Source organism: Mangifera indica, chromosome 19, assembly GCF_011075055.1.
Source record: "Mangifera indica cultivar Alphonso chromosome 19, CATAS_Mindica_2.1, whole genome shotgun sequence".
NCBI classification, from domain to species: Eukaryota; Viridiplantae; Streptophyta; class Magnoliopsida; order Sapindales; family Anacardiaceae; genus Mangifera; species Mangifera indica.
The window spans coordinates 10870741-10887390 of NC_058155.1; the positions used below are offsets into that span (position 1 = coordinate 10870741).

The 16650-nt window shown below is 34.3% G+C and overlaps 2 protein-coding genes and 1 pseudogene across 2 annotated transcripts; all 3 read left to right on the plus strand.

The window, feature by feature from the left end:
* The first annotated feature begins 2710 nt into the window (after nucleotides 1–2710).
* Nucleotides 2711–5085, plus strand: LOC123203007 (putative cyclin-A3-1). The gene is made up of 8 exons (XM_044619163.1): nucleotides 2711–3153; nucleotides 3466–3698; nucleotides 3829–3904; nucleotides 3995–4071; nucleotides 4170–4203; nucleotides 4298–4447; nucleotides 4530–4664; nucleotides 4759–5085. The coding sequence occupies exons 1-8, from the start codon at nucleotides 2818–2820 to the stop codon at nucleotides 4822–4824; spliced, it is 1107 nt and encodes a 368-aa protein (XP_044475098.1). The 5' UTR covers nucleotides 2711–2817; the 3' UTR covers nucleotides 4825–5085.
* Nucleotides 5086–8343: 3258 nt separating this feature from the next.
* Nucleotides 8344–11001, plus strand: LOC123203006 (putative cyclin-A3-1). The gene is made up of 8 exons (XM_044619162.1): nucleotides 8344–8796; nucleotides 9108–9340; nucleotides 9521–9596; nucleotides 9687–9763; nucleotides 9862–9895; nucleotides 9990–10139; nucleotides 10222–10356; nucleotides 10451–11001. The coding sequence occupies exons 1-8, from the start codon at nucleotides 8461–8463 to the stop codon at nucleotides 10514–10516; spliced, it is 1107 nt and encodes a 368-aa protein (XP_044475097.1). The 5' UTR covers nucleotides 8344–8460; the 3' UTR covers nucleotides 10517–11001.
* A 3616-nt stretch (nucleotides 11002–14617) lies between these two features.
* On the plus strand, nucleotides 14618–16619 carry LOC123203004 (annotated as a pseudogene).
* The last annotated feature ends 31 nt before the right edge of the window (nucleotides 16620–16650 follow it).

Here is a 16650-nt window from a genome sequence, read left to right on the forward strand (position 1 = left end):
TCATGATCTTCCCTGGGACCAATCCCAAAAGCAAGTGGATATATTTGATTATTCTCATCTAATGCGACAGCAATAAATAATTGACCCAGATATCGACCCTTTAAGAAAGCAACATCAATACAAATAATCTGTCGAATATGATGTTGAAATGCACGGATACTACAACCGAATGACATGTAAAAGTATTTAAATCGATCCTCCTCATCTGTTAGTATATGTGTCCCCATCCTCGGATTACAACACTCTAAGTTGAGGCAATACTCTGGCAGCAACATAAACGACTCTTCTGATGTCCCCCTCAATGATTGAAGCGCCTAATTTCTCGCCAGCCATGCTTGTGCGTATGATATATCAATTTTATATCGGTCGGCGATATCAGCAATGATCTCCTTCGGTCGATAAACACGATCAACTAAAATGAATTTGGTCCTCAAAATCTGTCCCAAAGCTCGAGCACCTACTTGCCTATGATGAGGTAATATCTGATTTCTGTAATATGTGTGACAACTATCCAAACGACGTAATTCAAAGCTATCAGTTTCTCCCACCCTAGCTGCACGTGCACGCCATTTACATTCTTTGTTACGACATTTAAGAACCCATCTAAGCGTGTCTGATTTTTTCACAAAAAATTGATATCCCCTACGAAGCGCGTCTTGAGTTATCGCATCAATGACATGTTGTTCACTAGGAAATAATGTACCAACTTTTGGAGAATCAGTATCGGTCGATGCTTTAGAGTTTCTAGATGTAGATGGTTGATCAGGAAACGGTGATAACCAATGAAATGCATCAGTAAGAACATTCCCACTAGCAGGATTTTTTTCTGGAAAATAACTCGTACCTTCAATATCGTTATTACCATAGGTCTTCTCTTCAATCTCTGGTTCTTCGATTGGAATATCATATTCAACCTTTCCATTAAATTCACTCCAGTCTGGAAAAGTTGCTTCATCCCCATTAAGGAATTCTTCTGCGCGATACAATGCATCAACGTTAACTTCATTTATATATGCAAAATCTTCCTCTAAGAATTCTTGTTTCAGATTGATCTCGATATTTTGAATCTCTTCTACACCAATAGTTTGATTTTCTGGATAACTGCTCGACTCACCACCTTGAAAATCTTCATTTGCTTGTTGAGTCTCATAACTATCATCAGTAACTATAGTCATAACAAATACTAGAACACATTCTTTGAAGAGGTTAGATAGACTGTTAAGAACCTCAACATCTTCATCATTAGAAATTTCAATCGGAACACCGTCGTCGAGATGCTTGGTTTCATGCTTAACTGAATGTTAAATATTCGTCGATCTATATTACACTTGTCGCTCACTATTTCGATTAATTCTTCAAATGATGTGTGTTCTGGAATTTTAATCAATTTCCTATTACCTCCAACATATTTTATAACATTATCACCCTTTTCTATCTAATTTCTCTCATATCTAATTGAAGCATATCCAATCATTTAGATTAATCCTACAATAAAATATATAATCAACATAAATAATACGATTGAAAATAATATTTACAGATGTCTATTATATAATTATACCTAATTTATAATTCAATTATATATTGAGACTACTTAAATATATCATGTTTTGGTATTACCCTTTAAAAAATAATAATTTAATTTAAAATGGTAGTTTTGGTATTTAAGAGGATATTTGGGGTATTTTTGTTTAAATACTTTAATATAAGAGTATTTTTGCTTAACTCCTAAAATTTGCGGGTAAATTGTACATTGCCTAAATCAAATATATAATCAACATAAATAATACGACTGAAAATAGTATTTATAGATGTCTATTACACAATTATACCTATTTCATACTTCAATTTGACAAAATAATATTATTAAATATAGCCTACTAATTTTTATTATTTTACTTATTACACACAACTATAATTTATTATATAAAATATCACATATAATTACATTATTAATAAAATGATAACGATTGAAGTAATATCATGTTATCCTATACTACTATAATATTTAAAACATAACCTATCTAGTTTTTATTATGTTACATATTACATACAATTATAATTTATTATATAAAATATCACATATAATTGTATTATTAATAAAATAATAACGATTAAAGTAATGACAGGGATAAATACTTCGTAATGACGAACTTTTCTCTTTGCGCCCGAAATCTTGAACACAAACTTATTTTCTCTCTTCAGAAATCTCTCTCAGATATGTTAAAAATGAAGGAAGATATGTGGTTTATATAAAAATAGAGGAAGAGTAGTTTTAGTATTATTTTGGGGTATTTTTGTTTAAATATTTTAGATTAAAGGTATTTTTGTTTAAACCCCAATATTAGGGGTAAATTTGTTTATTACCCTTAAATAAAATAGTAATTTAAATTAGAAGGACAGTTTTGGTATGTAAGGAGATATTTAGAGTATTTTCATTTAAATACTTTAATTTAAGGGTATTTATGTTTTAACTCTAAAATTTATGATAAATTTGATTATTATCCCACTAAAAAGGATATTTATTTTAATTTCCGTAAAATGGTACTGTAAATTTACCTAAAAATATTTAAACAAAATTTTTTTTACTGATTTTAATTAATACTCTTTTTTCACGTCATTTGGGTTGGAAATTACCCGAATTCGAAGTTTAAATAAAAACTGAGACAGGAGCGCCCCCAATGTCATTTCAAATTCAAACGCTGCCCGCTCTTTCTTTCACTGCATATAATCATCTCTCTTTGCCCCTCTCACAATCCCTCCATCTCTTTCTCTCTCAGCTGAGCAGCGAGTCTGAGTATTCATTTCTTTACTGCAATGGCTGCTCAGGAGAACTGTGTGAGCCTCACCCGCGCTGCGAAGAGAAGGGCGGCATTGCGTAATGCTGAAGACCAGCCGCCTACTGAGAAACGAGTGGCGTTGCGGGAGCTACCGAACTTGCCAAAAGTCGTCGTTTCGAAGAATCCGAGTTTGAAAAGCGAGCTGCAGAAGCCCAAAGGTAAAGCTAAGACGAAAGTTGAGAAGCCCCTACTGCCTACATCCGCCAAGAACGACGATGTCGAAGGAAAGGTTGATGTTGATGCCAAGTCAGATGATCCGCAGATGTGTGGGCCAAATGTATCGGACATTTACAAGTATCTCCATAACATGGAGGTAATTCAAGACTTTGGATCTTTTTACTTTAGATTTTAATTGAACTGTAACAATTAAGACTGTCACTCTTGGATCTAATTCCTAATTGCTTTGCAGAGATAGTTTAACAATAGTGGTTCATTTGATGTTGATATTTGTAGCTTAGACGGGGAACCTAAAGTGTATCCGTATAAGATTTGGTTCTATTTAGGAATTAAGGATCCGCAAATGATTAATGTTGGGTTTTAATTTGGGTGATTTGGTAATGTGCAATAGCTTTCGACTGTATTTTAGTCATTTGTAATATAAGCGTGGTTATGCTTTAATATTCAGGTGGATCCAAAGAGAAGACCTTTACCTGATTATATGGAGAAGGTTCAGAAGGATATCGATGCAAATATGCGGGGAATATTGGTGAATTGGTTGGTTGAAGTTGCTGAGGAATACAAGCTTGTACCAGATACTTTGTATCTCACAATCTCATATATTGATAGATTTCTTTCCTTGAATGTTCTTAATAAGCAAAGGCTTCAACTGCTCGGTGTTTCTTCTATGCTTATAGCCTCGTAAGCACCTGGATTCCTTTAACATATTTTTTTTTTTGTTTTTCTCATTCGTGCTTTTACCATTACACCTTTTTGTTTTAATTATTTTGCTTGAATGCTTATATTTTGTTATCTTTATTGTATCAAGTAGAAAGTATGAGCAAATCAGCCCTCGTAACGTGGCAGATTTTTGCTCCATTAGAGATATTACGTACACTAAAGATGAGGTAGCTTTTAGCACCATTTTCTTTATCATCTATTTAATTACATTCTACATCCATCCTAGTTGTTGAAACGAATTTTACCCTCATGTGAAGGTGGTTAAGATGGAAGCTGATGTACTCAAGGCTCTGAAATTTGAACTTGGCAATCCCACAATAAAAACATTTTTAAGGCAAGAACGCTTGTACTTTTTCTTGTAGGACATCCTTGGTAACAATTTAATACTTCTTTGTACTAACTGTTGCTGCCATTAACATTGTTGGAATGCAGGAGGTTCACCAGGGTTGCACAAGAAGATTATAAAGTAAGTAAAACTTCTTCTCTTTTGTTATTCTGTGGATGTGCAAAAGCTAAGAATGTTCTTTATTGATCGCTCAATTTTTTTGTGCTTTATACAGGCTTCCAATTTGCAGCTAGAGTTCGTTATATACTACCTTGCTGAGTTGAGTTTATTAGATTATGCTTGTGTGAAGTTTTTACCTTCTTTGGTAGCTGCATCTGTTGTCTTTCTTGCACTATTCATAATTCGTCCAAAAAGGCACCCCTGGGTAAGCGGATTAGTTAATTATCTGATTGCTATTTTTATTTGCAAAGGACTTTTATTGAGCCAAAATCATTTGTGCTCTGTAGAGTTCTACTTTGCAACAATCTACCGGCTACAAACCACCTGATATAAAAGAGTGTGTTCTTCTCATACATGACTTGTATTTGAGTAGAAGGGGGGGTAGTTTACAAGCTGTAAGAGAAAAATACAAGCAGCATAAGGTACATATTTCATCAAGTTTATAAATGGTTGTGTTGCCAGTTGTCACATGATGGAAATTGTAGTCTTATTTGTGCTTTCACTTTCTTGAAACAGTTCAAATGTGTTACAACCATGCCCTCTTCTCCAGAGATACCTGTTTCTTACTTTGAAGATACTTAAGGTTGAAGTTGAATTGCGGATATGGTTTTATACTTACCATTGGAAGAGGCTTGGCATGGTTGAAGAGGATTGAAATTGAGCTGCATATAAGTACTCTAACTCCCAGAAGATTCACTATCCCAAGAGATGATTTGAATGACAAAAGAAAAAAATTTGTATATAAAAGAATATTAATTCAAATATTCTTTAACGATATAGTTTAGTAGCTATAAGATTAGTTATTAGATTTAAAATTTATCTTATTTAATATTATTGGTTTGATTGTAGAGTTTGTTTATTCAATGTTATTGGTTGGATAAAAAAATAATAATAATTTAACTTAAATAAAATTTCTTATTACTAAAAGAAAAATATTTTTTCCCTTATATTTGATTGAATTTTTCTTTATTTTTTTGTTGTGATAAGTAAAGTTAAAAACATGGAAAAAATATATTCTTTTGGGCCAAAATTCTACTTATATTTAAGAATACATGCGCCAGTTTATAATTTGTTGGCCTCACGGTGCGGTCCCTCTTAGTTTATTATCTTGTTAATGGTAACTCAAAATCTTATTTTTTGATTAATAACATTGTTTTTATGATTAAAATAATTATAAATGTATTTAATCAAGGCGTATTTAACCGTTTGATTTGTTTCTGATCACAGAGCGGACGGCAATGATGGTGCGCCTCTGGGCCACAAGAAGCAACTGAGGTTAAAGCATAGATGAGCGGGCAAGATTTGATTTGATTTTGAGATCAAAATTTAAAACATAAAATTGCTGTGACAAAAGAGCCTTCCAAAACGAGAGGAGCGGGTAACCCAATGTTGTGAAATAGAGGGCAGTGGCGGCAGCGCTCCCATTTCTCCCCCTCCCAAACCCAAACTTAAACTTTTTGACAAATAAGAAAGGCCAAATAACTATTTCCCACTCACGATTTGGTGTAAATTTAATTTTTTATTAATTAATTATTAAAAATTTATACATTTATTTTTCTATTAAATTTTATTATTATTATTATTAGTAAAATGATTATTTATTAATATATTTAAAATACTAAAAATTTATTATATTTTTCTCTTAAATTTAAAAATTTAATAAATTTTTTATCATCTAAAGTTTGAAAAATAAATATTTTCTCCTTGAAGTTTTCTTACCATCACTACCAACAGTTGAAGACTAGGACGATTGAGTTCTCTCCCCTTTTCAGCTTCTCTCCCTATACTGGTTTATCAATGACCATCACTGATCGACGAAATCAATCGAAGATGATAGTTTTCTTCATCTCAACAAAGACAAATCGTTGGGTTGAAGAAAACCTCTGTCTTTGATTGGTGATGATTATAGATAGACTACGATAGAGGGAGAACTCATGAGGGGGAGAGAATTTAGCCCCTAATAGCGGTGGCTGAAAAACCCTAAGAAGAAAATGTTTATTTTTCAAACTTTAGGTAAAAACAATTTATCAAAAAACTAATCCTTGGGGAGGGGGGATATGTGATAAAATTTAGTTTTTTTAAATATTTTTGTTAAATAATAATTTTACTCCTAATAATAATAACAAAATTTGACAGATTGATGGGTATTTAAATTTTGAAAAATTATATTAAATGCGCATTTTACCTTTTTATTAAGCAAAAATGCTCATTTCTCCTATTCTTAAACAAAAATACCCATTTTTCCTATTCTTAAGCAAAAATGCCTTAATTTTTTTAAAATACCAAAATTACCCTTCACCACATCTATATAAATCCTCTCACTCTTACTCTCACTCTCGTTATATACATTTCTTATATCACTTAAACACTCACTCTCACTCTCATTTTTACTTAATATTAATTACTACAGGTTCATTCGGAAGAAAGAAGTTCGTATTTATGAATTCGAATAAAAAAAATCAATTCGTGAAAAAAAGTATTTATATGAATCTTAACTCAAAACTTAATTTTATTTATTAAATCTAGTTTGTATGTCATATAAAGGGGGCATTTGGATATTGGATAATAATTTAGGGGTTAAATAAAATGTTAAAAAAATGGAGGACATTTTGATATTACATAATATATAAAAGATTTAACTAACATATTAAGAATAAATAGATATATTGAAATATTCTAGAATGTCAACAATAAAAAAATCACTCAAAATTTGAAAAAATAGATCTGAATTTAAAAAACTACACGTTTGAATAGCTTAGAAACGAGAAAACCAAAAAATCGACCTATAATTTCTTAATTACATCGTAAAACGTGTCTCAAAAAGCATAAAATTAAAGAGATAGATGTCAAATTTGAAAACTACATATTAAAAAAGTCTAGCTCAGTCACAAGCAAGCTCAAAATCATAAAAATTGAAAATCCCAAATTTGGTAAAACAAAAAAATTGCATAATACACATTGAAACAATTTTATTTGGGCCTTCAAATTGGGAGTAACTAGCAAAACTAGTTGTCGTTATAGAGCTCGAAACGAGCTTCGCGTTGATATATTACAAGCCCTGTAACTTCTCCCAGATAAAAAAATATGGTCGTTCAAAGTCTATCTTATACAGACTCTATAGTTTTAAAAAAGTCAATTTTCACTCGATCTAAGGTTTTCACGGTTTAGTGTAAAATTTCCCACGGACCCCCGTGAATCTCCTCCTCTTCCCCTTCCCCCTAAAATTTTGAAAACGCTAAATTTTCCCCTACCCCATGGGTGCCTGTGTGAGATTAACATAGCGCTGACAGATCTAACCCATTTTTCAATCAAAACTTGTCATTTCAGCTTCTAATTTTAACACAAATCAAATATACACATCCAATAACACAAAATACCTTGAGAAATTTAATCAAAATATTTTATACATTATTCAAAATCGAAACCCTAAATATTTAAACCTCAAAATCTCTCTTAAATCTCAATAATCATAATAATAAATTAATTCGAATAAGAAGTGAGATGATGTACTATCCTTATTTGTCATTTTCAGTTATCAAAAAATACGAAAAAGATCAAAACCTGTTATATTTATGGGAGACCCAAATTTTTCTTTGAATTTAATAGTAAATCCGTGGAAAATGTGAAGTTTATATATAAAGACAGTTTAGTCATTTTTCAAATCGAAGGTATTTTTATTTAATCTTTAAAGTTTTGAGCGATTTTGTTTAATATCTTTTAGTTTTAAATATTTATTATAATTTTCTCTAAAATTTTGATAATTAATAAATAAGAAATTAGGTTTATATCTGACCTCCCGTAAAAAAAAAAAAAGGCATTTAGCCAATAATAAATAAATGTTTCTGTCTTAGATTCTATTACCATAGTCAACACTTTACCTTAATAATTATAAAATTCTATTTATCGTAAATATTTACAAAAATTAATATTATTTTGGAAGAATAGTTATGATTTGATTTTCGTCCACCAGCCCGCCAAATCTTGCCAGTAAAGCCCGGCAGCGTCAATTTTTTTAAGTCATTTGGGTTGGAAATTACCCAAATTCGAAATTTAAATAAAAACTGAGATAACAGCGCCTTCAATCTCATTTCAAAATGCAAACGCTGCCCGCTCTTTCTTTCACTACATATAATCATCTCTCTTTCCCCCTCTCACAATCCCTCCATCTCTTTCTCTCTCAGCTGAGCAGCGAGTCTGAGTATTCATTTCTTCACTGCAATGGCTGATCAGGAGAACTGTGTGAGGGTCACCCGCGCTTCGAAGAGAAGAGCGGCACTGTGTAATGCTGAGGGCCAGTCGCCAAATAAGAAACGGGTGGCGTTGGGGGAGCTACCGAACTTGTCAAACGTCGTCGTTTCGAAGAATCCGAGTTTGAAAAGCGAGCTGCAGAAGCCCAGAGGTAAAGCTAAGATGAAAGTAAAGAAGCCCCTACTGCCTACATCCGCCAAGAACGACGATGTCGACGGAAAGGTTGATGTTGATGCCAAGTCAGATGATCCACAGATGTGTGGGCCATATGTATCGGACATTTACGAGTATCTCCATAACATGGAGGTAATTCAAGACTTTGGATCTTTTTAGTTTAGATTTTAATTGAACTGTAACAATTAAGACTGTCACTCTTGGATCGAATTCCTAATTGCTCGGCAGAGATAGTTTAACAATAGTGGTTCATTTGATGTTGATATTTGTAGCTTAGACGGGAACCTAAAGTGTATCCGTATAAGATTTGGTTCTTTTTAGGAATTAAGGATCCGCAAATGATTAATGTTAGGTTTTTATTTGGGTGATTTGGTAATGTGCAATAGCTTTCGACTGTATTTTAGTCATTTGTAATATAAGCGTGATTATGCTTTAATATTCAGGTGGATCCAAAGAGAAGACCTTTACCTGATTATATAGAGAAGGTTCAGAAGGATGTCAGTGCAAATATGCGGGGAATATTGGTGGATTGGTTGGTTGAAGTTGCTGAGGAATACAAGCTTGTACCAGATACTTTGTATCTCACAATTTCATATATTGATAGATTTCTTTCCTTGAATGTTCTTAATCGGCAAAGGCTTCAACTGCTTGGTGTTTCTTCTATGCTCATAGCCTCGTAAGCACCTGGATTCCTTTTATATATATATATATATATATATATATATATATATATATATATATATATATATATATATATATATTTGTTTTTTTCATTCGTGCTTTTACCATTAAACCTTTTTGTTTTAATTATTTTGCTTGAATGCTTATATTTTGTTATCTTTATTGTATCAAGTAGAAAGTACGAGGAAATCAGCCCTCCTAATGTGGAAGATTTTTGCTACATTACAGATAATACATACACTAAAGATGAGGTAGCTTTTAGTACTCTTTTCTTTATCATCTATTTAATTACATTCTACATCCATCCTAGTTGTTGAAACGAATTTTACTCTCATGTGAAGGTGGTTAAGATGGAAGCTGATACACTCAAGGCTCTGAACTTTGAACTTGGCAATCCCACAATAAAAACATTTTTAAGGCAAGAATGCTTGTACTTTTTCTTGTAGGACATCCTTGGTAACAATTTAATGCTTCTTTGTACTAACTGTTGCTGCCATTAACATTGTTGGAATGCAGGAGGTTCACCAGGGTTGCACAAGAAGATTATAAAGTTAGTAAAACTTCTTCTCTTTTGTTATTCTGTGGATGTACAAAAGCTAAGAATGTTCTTTATTGATCGCTCAATTTTTTTGTGCTTTATACAGGCTTCCAATTTGCAGCTAGAGTTCCTTGGATACTACCTTGCTGAGTTGAGCTTATTAGATTATGCTTGTGTGAAGTTTTTACCTTCTTTGGTAGCTGCATCTGTTGTCTTTCTTGCACTATTCATAATTCGTCCAACAAGGCACCCTTGGGTAAGCGGATTAGTTAATTATCTGATTGCTACTTTTATTTGCAAAGGACTTTTATTGAGTCAAAATCATTTTTGCTTTGTAGAGTTCTACTTTGCAACAATCTACTGGCTACAAACCATCTGATATAAAAGAGTGTGTTCTTCTCATACATGACTTGTATTTGAGTAGAAGGGGGGGTAGTTTACAAGCTGTAAGAGAAAAATACAAGCAGCATAAGGTACATATTTCATCAAGTTTATAAATGGTTGTGTTGCCAGTTGTCACATTGTGGAAATTGTAGTCTTATTTGTGCTTTCACTTTCTTGAAACAGTTCAAATGTGTTACAACTATGCCCTCTTCTCCAGAGATACCTGTTTCTTACTTTGAAGATATTTAAGGTTGAAGTTGAATTGCGGTTATGGTTTTATACTTATCATTGGAAGAGGCTTGGCATGGTTGAAGAGGATTGAAAATGAGTTGCATATAAGTACTCTAACTCCCGGAAGATTGACTTTTGGTTGGCTTTTTGCTAATATTAATTGATGGATAGATTCTTTGACCTGAATTGCTTGCCATGAAATGCTGTAGTGCAAATCATGTCAGGGCTACTGATTTTTGAAGATTTTTGCGAAATATCTGTGGTGCTTCTAGCCAAAGAAACTACTAATAGTGATCATGGAAGATAGTTTCACTTGGGTAAATGCTCGCGGTTTGCATTTGAACGTTGGTGGGTTTGGGCAACTGATGCATTTCTGATTGGTTTTAGTAGCTTTTTATTTTTACTGTTGATCATTCTTGGAGGAGATGAATTCTTAATCCATTTTTGAATGATGTAAATTCTATGCTTATAAATGAATATCTCTGAGGGAACATTTGGTATTATCTTTTTGTTTTTCCAGGAAGAGGATGATTGCAGATAAATTTCCATTTCCCAGCATTATAGATTGGCTTAAATTGAGACATGCTGCCTGGATTTTTTTGAGGGCAAAAGACTGAAAAAATGTGTGCTAGATTTGAGAAACCTTCTAATATGTTAATAGTGACATTACTTAGATCAAGTGATTGGTTCACATGAATGGTGATATTCTTAGATTGGAAATGTTTGTAGAAATTGACCACTTGCCTGTTTGATTATATCGAGCAAGTTTGCAGCCTCAGTTGAGCTATTAGATCTAGTATATCTTCCAGCAGAGGCTTTGCCTCTGGAATCTAACAGTTGTAACAGTTTGCTCATATTTGGTTGCTTAGAGGTACTAGCCAAGAAAAAAGTTAACAAGGCAGGAAAAAGTGTTGGCAAGTTCAAATATGTTAACATTTTGCTCATGCTTGCCGACATGAATCATAGTATTGGCTAATTTCTTTCTAATCTTTAGTTCATCTCATTTTATATGAGCTGCTGCAATTAATTAATGGTCTCCCTGTTTGTAGTATAACTTTTTTGCTCTGAAGACTAATGGATCTCTCCAGTAGCAGTGAGATTTTATTTCTTAAGGCTGCTTTAAAAAATTGGCATTTCTGTATCTTTTTTGCTCCCTTTTGTTTTGTGAGCATTCTGGTGGCCAACAAGCGCTTGTGAAGTATACAACTTTCTCATGCAGAATTGACATGATAAGATTTTGTTGGGAGTAGAGTTTGCTAGAAAATCCTGGCCTGGCGCCCTAAGATCTTTCTTCACTCCAACTCTCGAATTCACCCACTCTTTTGAAGTAACCTCATGATTTCTGTTGCAGTTATCATCAAATAAATCACTCTTTCGTTGCCCCGCAACATTTCTGCTGCTTCTGTGCAGTGGAATTTCCTTCCCACAACCCGCAAATTTAGTAAGATAGAATGAATGTAGTTGAAGTTGACGGCCTTAAAGGCTCTCTTCTTTGATTCTTGGTGTCCCTAACGTTGCTTGTCATGTCGACCTTTTCCTGTTTCAAAATTTAACATCCACAATTGTATCCTTATTTTGTTTCTTCTGAATAAGCTCATAAGTGGAAGTTCCAATAACAACAATCCATCACAGTCAAATCATAATCTTCGAATTATGAGGAGTTGTCTACGATGAATAACAGAATTTGGTTATGGAGTAGAAGATGAGGCTTTGGGCCTAATTTAAGCTTTCAATAACCAGACAACTTGGCCTTGATTGTATTTTATTGGGTGAGAACTGAGAAGGAACTCACAGTTGAGATCCATTCAATGTAAGCCCAGGTTAGTCCTGGGACCCGGGTTTGCCCAATATGGCCCCGTCTGAAATTGAATAACATAATTAATAACAATAGCATGCCTAGCCAAGCATTTAGGGAGCCAATGATTTCCTTAAATGTGATGAAAAATGTGGGGTGAGACCGTATTGAAGCGTGGTCTTGTATAATATACTAATACTTCTTTTATCTTTCCCAAGACATGAGTGTCTGCAAAATCATCAGATGTTTTTCTTTTTGCCTTCATTCAAAATTTATTTTTACAGCTACAGAGGAATTCATAAGTAGAATGGTAGGGAATGCATTCAAGGGCAGGATCAAAGTTATGTGAGACATAACTACATCATCAGCATGCTAATTGTTTTCTTTTCTAGATTCATATATTATTAGATTTTTTTTTTTTTTATCGATGAATCACATTTTAAATGGATTATCCTTTTAAGGCCAAATCAATGTTATTGAATAAGTAAAACTCTAAATCTAATAACTAATTTTACAATTACTATATCAAGTAAATCAAAAATTTAATATTGAAATATAACATGGAAGAATTTGAAATCATACTTTTCTATACATAAAACCTTCTCCCACTCAAGTTATTAGTTTTTATTTTATTCACATAGTTTACTTTCTGTAAGCCATTTGAAAGGACAAAGCCACGGGCTGCCTACTTTTCGGTCGAATCGCTGCCAAATTGTGATAGCAATTCAGAAAGAAAGAAAGCTATAATCACGGAATGGAATAAGATAATGTGTTCACAGAGCCAGCTAGACTTGGTTGAATGTTGAATAGAGAGTTGCCATTTAAACAAAGAGTATTGAAGAAACCAGAAGTTAGCAAGGCTGCGCATGATTTGACCACTCAAAACTTGTACTTAAAGGCAAAGATTGTTTACCAGGAAAGAAAGATGTTTATGTCTCTTACAGGATTCTTTGAGCGATAAATTAAGCTTTATGAAAAGTCCTCGGAAGAAGACTTTTTGATTGAAAACAGTTTTTACTTGTTATTTCTGGGGTGGTCGAAGTAACTATAAAGAGAAGATTGACTACTTTCCCTAACCGACAAGCAATACCCAGACAAAGAAAAAGCACAAGAGCCAAGTTCTGTATACAAAGTGCACTAAATTATGTGTAGAGCCAGCCTTATTTTAAGGATGAACAGAGAGCAAAATGGCTAGAAAAGTTTCATCTTGAGTTGCTCCCTTGTTTGCTGGGTGTAGTGTACTCAACACACTGCATTGCCTGTTTATCTTTTCTCTCATTTCTTTCGGAACCACACAAAGCTAGGTAGCTTTCTCTGCAAATAACTTTTTCTCCAACTTCTCTCATTCTACTGTGCATTTCACTTTTGTTTGAAGAGCTAGATAAAGAGCTTTCTTTCTCTTTGAAGAAGAATTGCAAACAACATGCATTATCAACAGTTTTTCCAGTTGGGGTTGTTTCACAAGTTAATTGTCATAATTTTTCTCTCTTTGTTGGTCTCTGGAGAGAAGGAAGAGACGCTGGTTGTTGGTATAAACAATAAACCACCATTAATGAAAGCTAAACAGCCCCAGAAGCAGAAGCAGGAACGTATGAGGCGCCCATCTGATGCAATTTTTTGGAGCAAGAGGAAAGTTCCTAATGCCTCGGACCCTCTCCACAATCGTTGAAGCTTCATCGCATAATCAAATCTCTAGACAAGGAGACTCGGAGCTCCATATACTCAATACCATATAAGCGTTATTGCCTTACTGGTTTGTCCATTTTGTCATTGAAAGTGGGTTTTTGGGGTTGCATTTTTTCCTCTCCGTGAATTGCATACGTCGTTTTTCCAAAATTTTGCTGGTCGTTGAGGACATTTTAGCCATATTTTGTACTAGTTTGTAGACCATATATGTGTAAATCGATAAATATATGAAGTGATTAAGAAACTTTGCTGTTTATTTTATTTGTAGTTGCTCCAAATTTCAGCCAAACTGTGTGGTTTCTTCGGTTTCAAACTCACATTCAAATCTCACAAAAACGAATATTGTATTTGTGCATCGAGAAGCAAACTCTGCGGCTGCTTGACCGTAGATATCCGTACGGACATCGATTAGATAATTGCCCGACTGCCAAAGCCCAAAGAGCCCGTGAGATTCCATTTCCTTATGGGCCTAATCATTGCAGAAGAAAAGCAAAAGCTCTCTCCTCTTCACCCTAAATATAATAAAGAAGAAAAGGCTAATTTAATATTATCTCTTGCAATTCTTATCGATTTGGCTATTTTATCATTGTGTCAATTACAGATTGCCCTAAAATTCTTATTTAAAGTCTCGGGAACAAATTCAATTGTAAGAATTTTGACGGGTTTCGTTTTGTTGTTCTGCCAAAATGGCAAATGCTGTGCTGGGACAGCGACAGCATCGTAGCTTTCTTTCCAACGTGAAGTCACTTTGATAACGACAGGAATAATAAATTCGGAAACTTGGAAAGGGTTTTAACATCCATACCTGGACTGGATCTTCATCTCAGGTTTGTTCTTGAACATAATTTTCTTTCTTATTTTCCCATGGAAATTTTGTTCTGTACCCTTGCTCTCATAGTTTCCATTTTCCTGATAATCAAACTCGTATTGAATTACAAACAAAATTTACCACCAAGCCCATTTACTCTTCCAATCATTGGTCACCTCTACCTCATCAAGAAGCCGCTCCACCAAGCTCTACAGGATCTTTTATCGCAGTATGATCCAATCATATATCTCCGATTTGGTTGTAAGTCTATAGTTGTTGTATCTTCTCCATCAGCTGTTGAAGAATGCTTCACAAAGAACGATAAAATACTTGCAGACCGCCCTCGAACTTTGGCTGGGGATCATTTTTCCTACAATTACAATATGTTTACGATGGTTTCTTACGATGATCTCTGGCGAAGCCTCCGCCGCTTCTCTGTTGTTGAAATTTTCTCGACTGCCAGTCTCCAAAAGTCTTCTACCTTACTGCAACATGAAGTCCACAGCCTGCTTCGCCTAGTTTATATGCATTCAATAAGAGATGACAAGAAAGTAGATTTGAAGATTTTGTTATCACTTCTAAACATTAATTTCATAATGAGAATTGTTGCTGGAAGGCCTGGTGTTGAAGTGAAGAAAGCAGAGATGGAAGTTCTGAAGAAATTCTTGCTGGAATTTAAGGAGCGATTTTTTCCTGTTTTGTCCATGAATATGTGTGATTTTTCCCAATTTTGAGGTCGATTGGTTACAAAGGTATAGAGAAGAGTTTCGTATGACTTCAAAAGAAGAGAGACGAATATATACAGAATTTGATAGATGAAATTCGTTTAAAGAAAACAGTTACTTCTACAATCAGGAATGGGGAAAATAACAAGTCATTGATCGAAACTCTCGTCCCTCCAAGAATCAGACCCAGAATTTTATTCAGACCAAGTCATCAAAAGCTACATACTGGTAAGCACCCAAACAATGATATTTCTTATTCCCCTGTACATTAGACTAGTAATTTGTTCAATGTTTCGAAATTTTCAGATGATGTTTGTTGCGGGAGTAGAAATAACAGCGCTTACCTTAGAATGGGCAATGTCGCTACTGTTGAATCATCCTGAGGCACTGCAAAAGGTAAGCGCAGAGATTGACAAGAATGTTGGAGATGGATGCCTGCCAAGTGAGTTGGATCTTGTTAAGCTTCCATACCTTCGTTGTGTCATAAATGAGACACTTAGATTATATCCTACGGCACCACTTTTGTTGCCCCATTCAGCATCTGAGAACTGCAGAGTGGGAGGATATAACATACCGCGAGGCACAATCGTATTGGTGAATGCTTTTGCGATGCATCGGGATGCCAAGGTTTGGGAGGAGCCCACGAAGTTCAAGCCTGAAAGATTTGAAGCAAGTTTTGTTGATCGAGAGGGATTCAAATTCGTTCCCTTTGGAATGGGGAGGAGAATTTGTCCGGGTGCTGGCATGGCTATTCGTACAGCTTCTGTGGCATTAGCTGCACTCATAAGATGCTTTGATTGGAGAAAGGTTGGGAAGGAGAAGGTGGACATGAGTCAACATTATGGAGTCTCTCTTTCCAAGGTTCGGCCTTTGGTGGCTATTTGCACCCCCCACCAAAATATGATTGAATTCCTCTCTCAGTTGTAGAAGCCAAAATTTCCAGCAGAGCAGTTTGCTTTTAGAATTTTACTAGTTACAGAGTCGCACTGTAATATCGTCCATGGTCAAAATATTCTTCACTTTGTATAGACTGTAAACCATGAGACCATCAATAAGTTCATGTAAAAAATTTATCAAAACAAGACAAAACCTCTTCTTCAGGCGTCACAATCTTCTTCAATTGAGTGGGAAGCAGTCG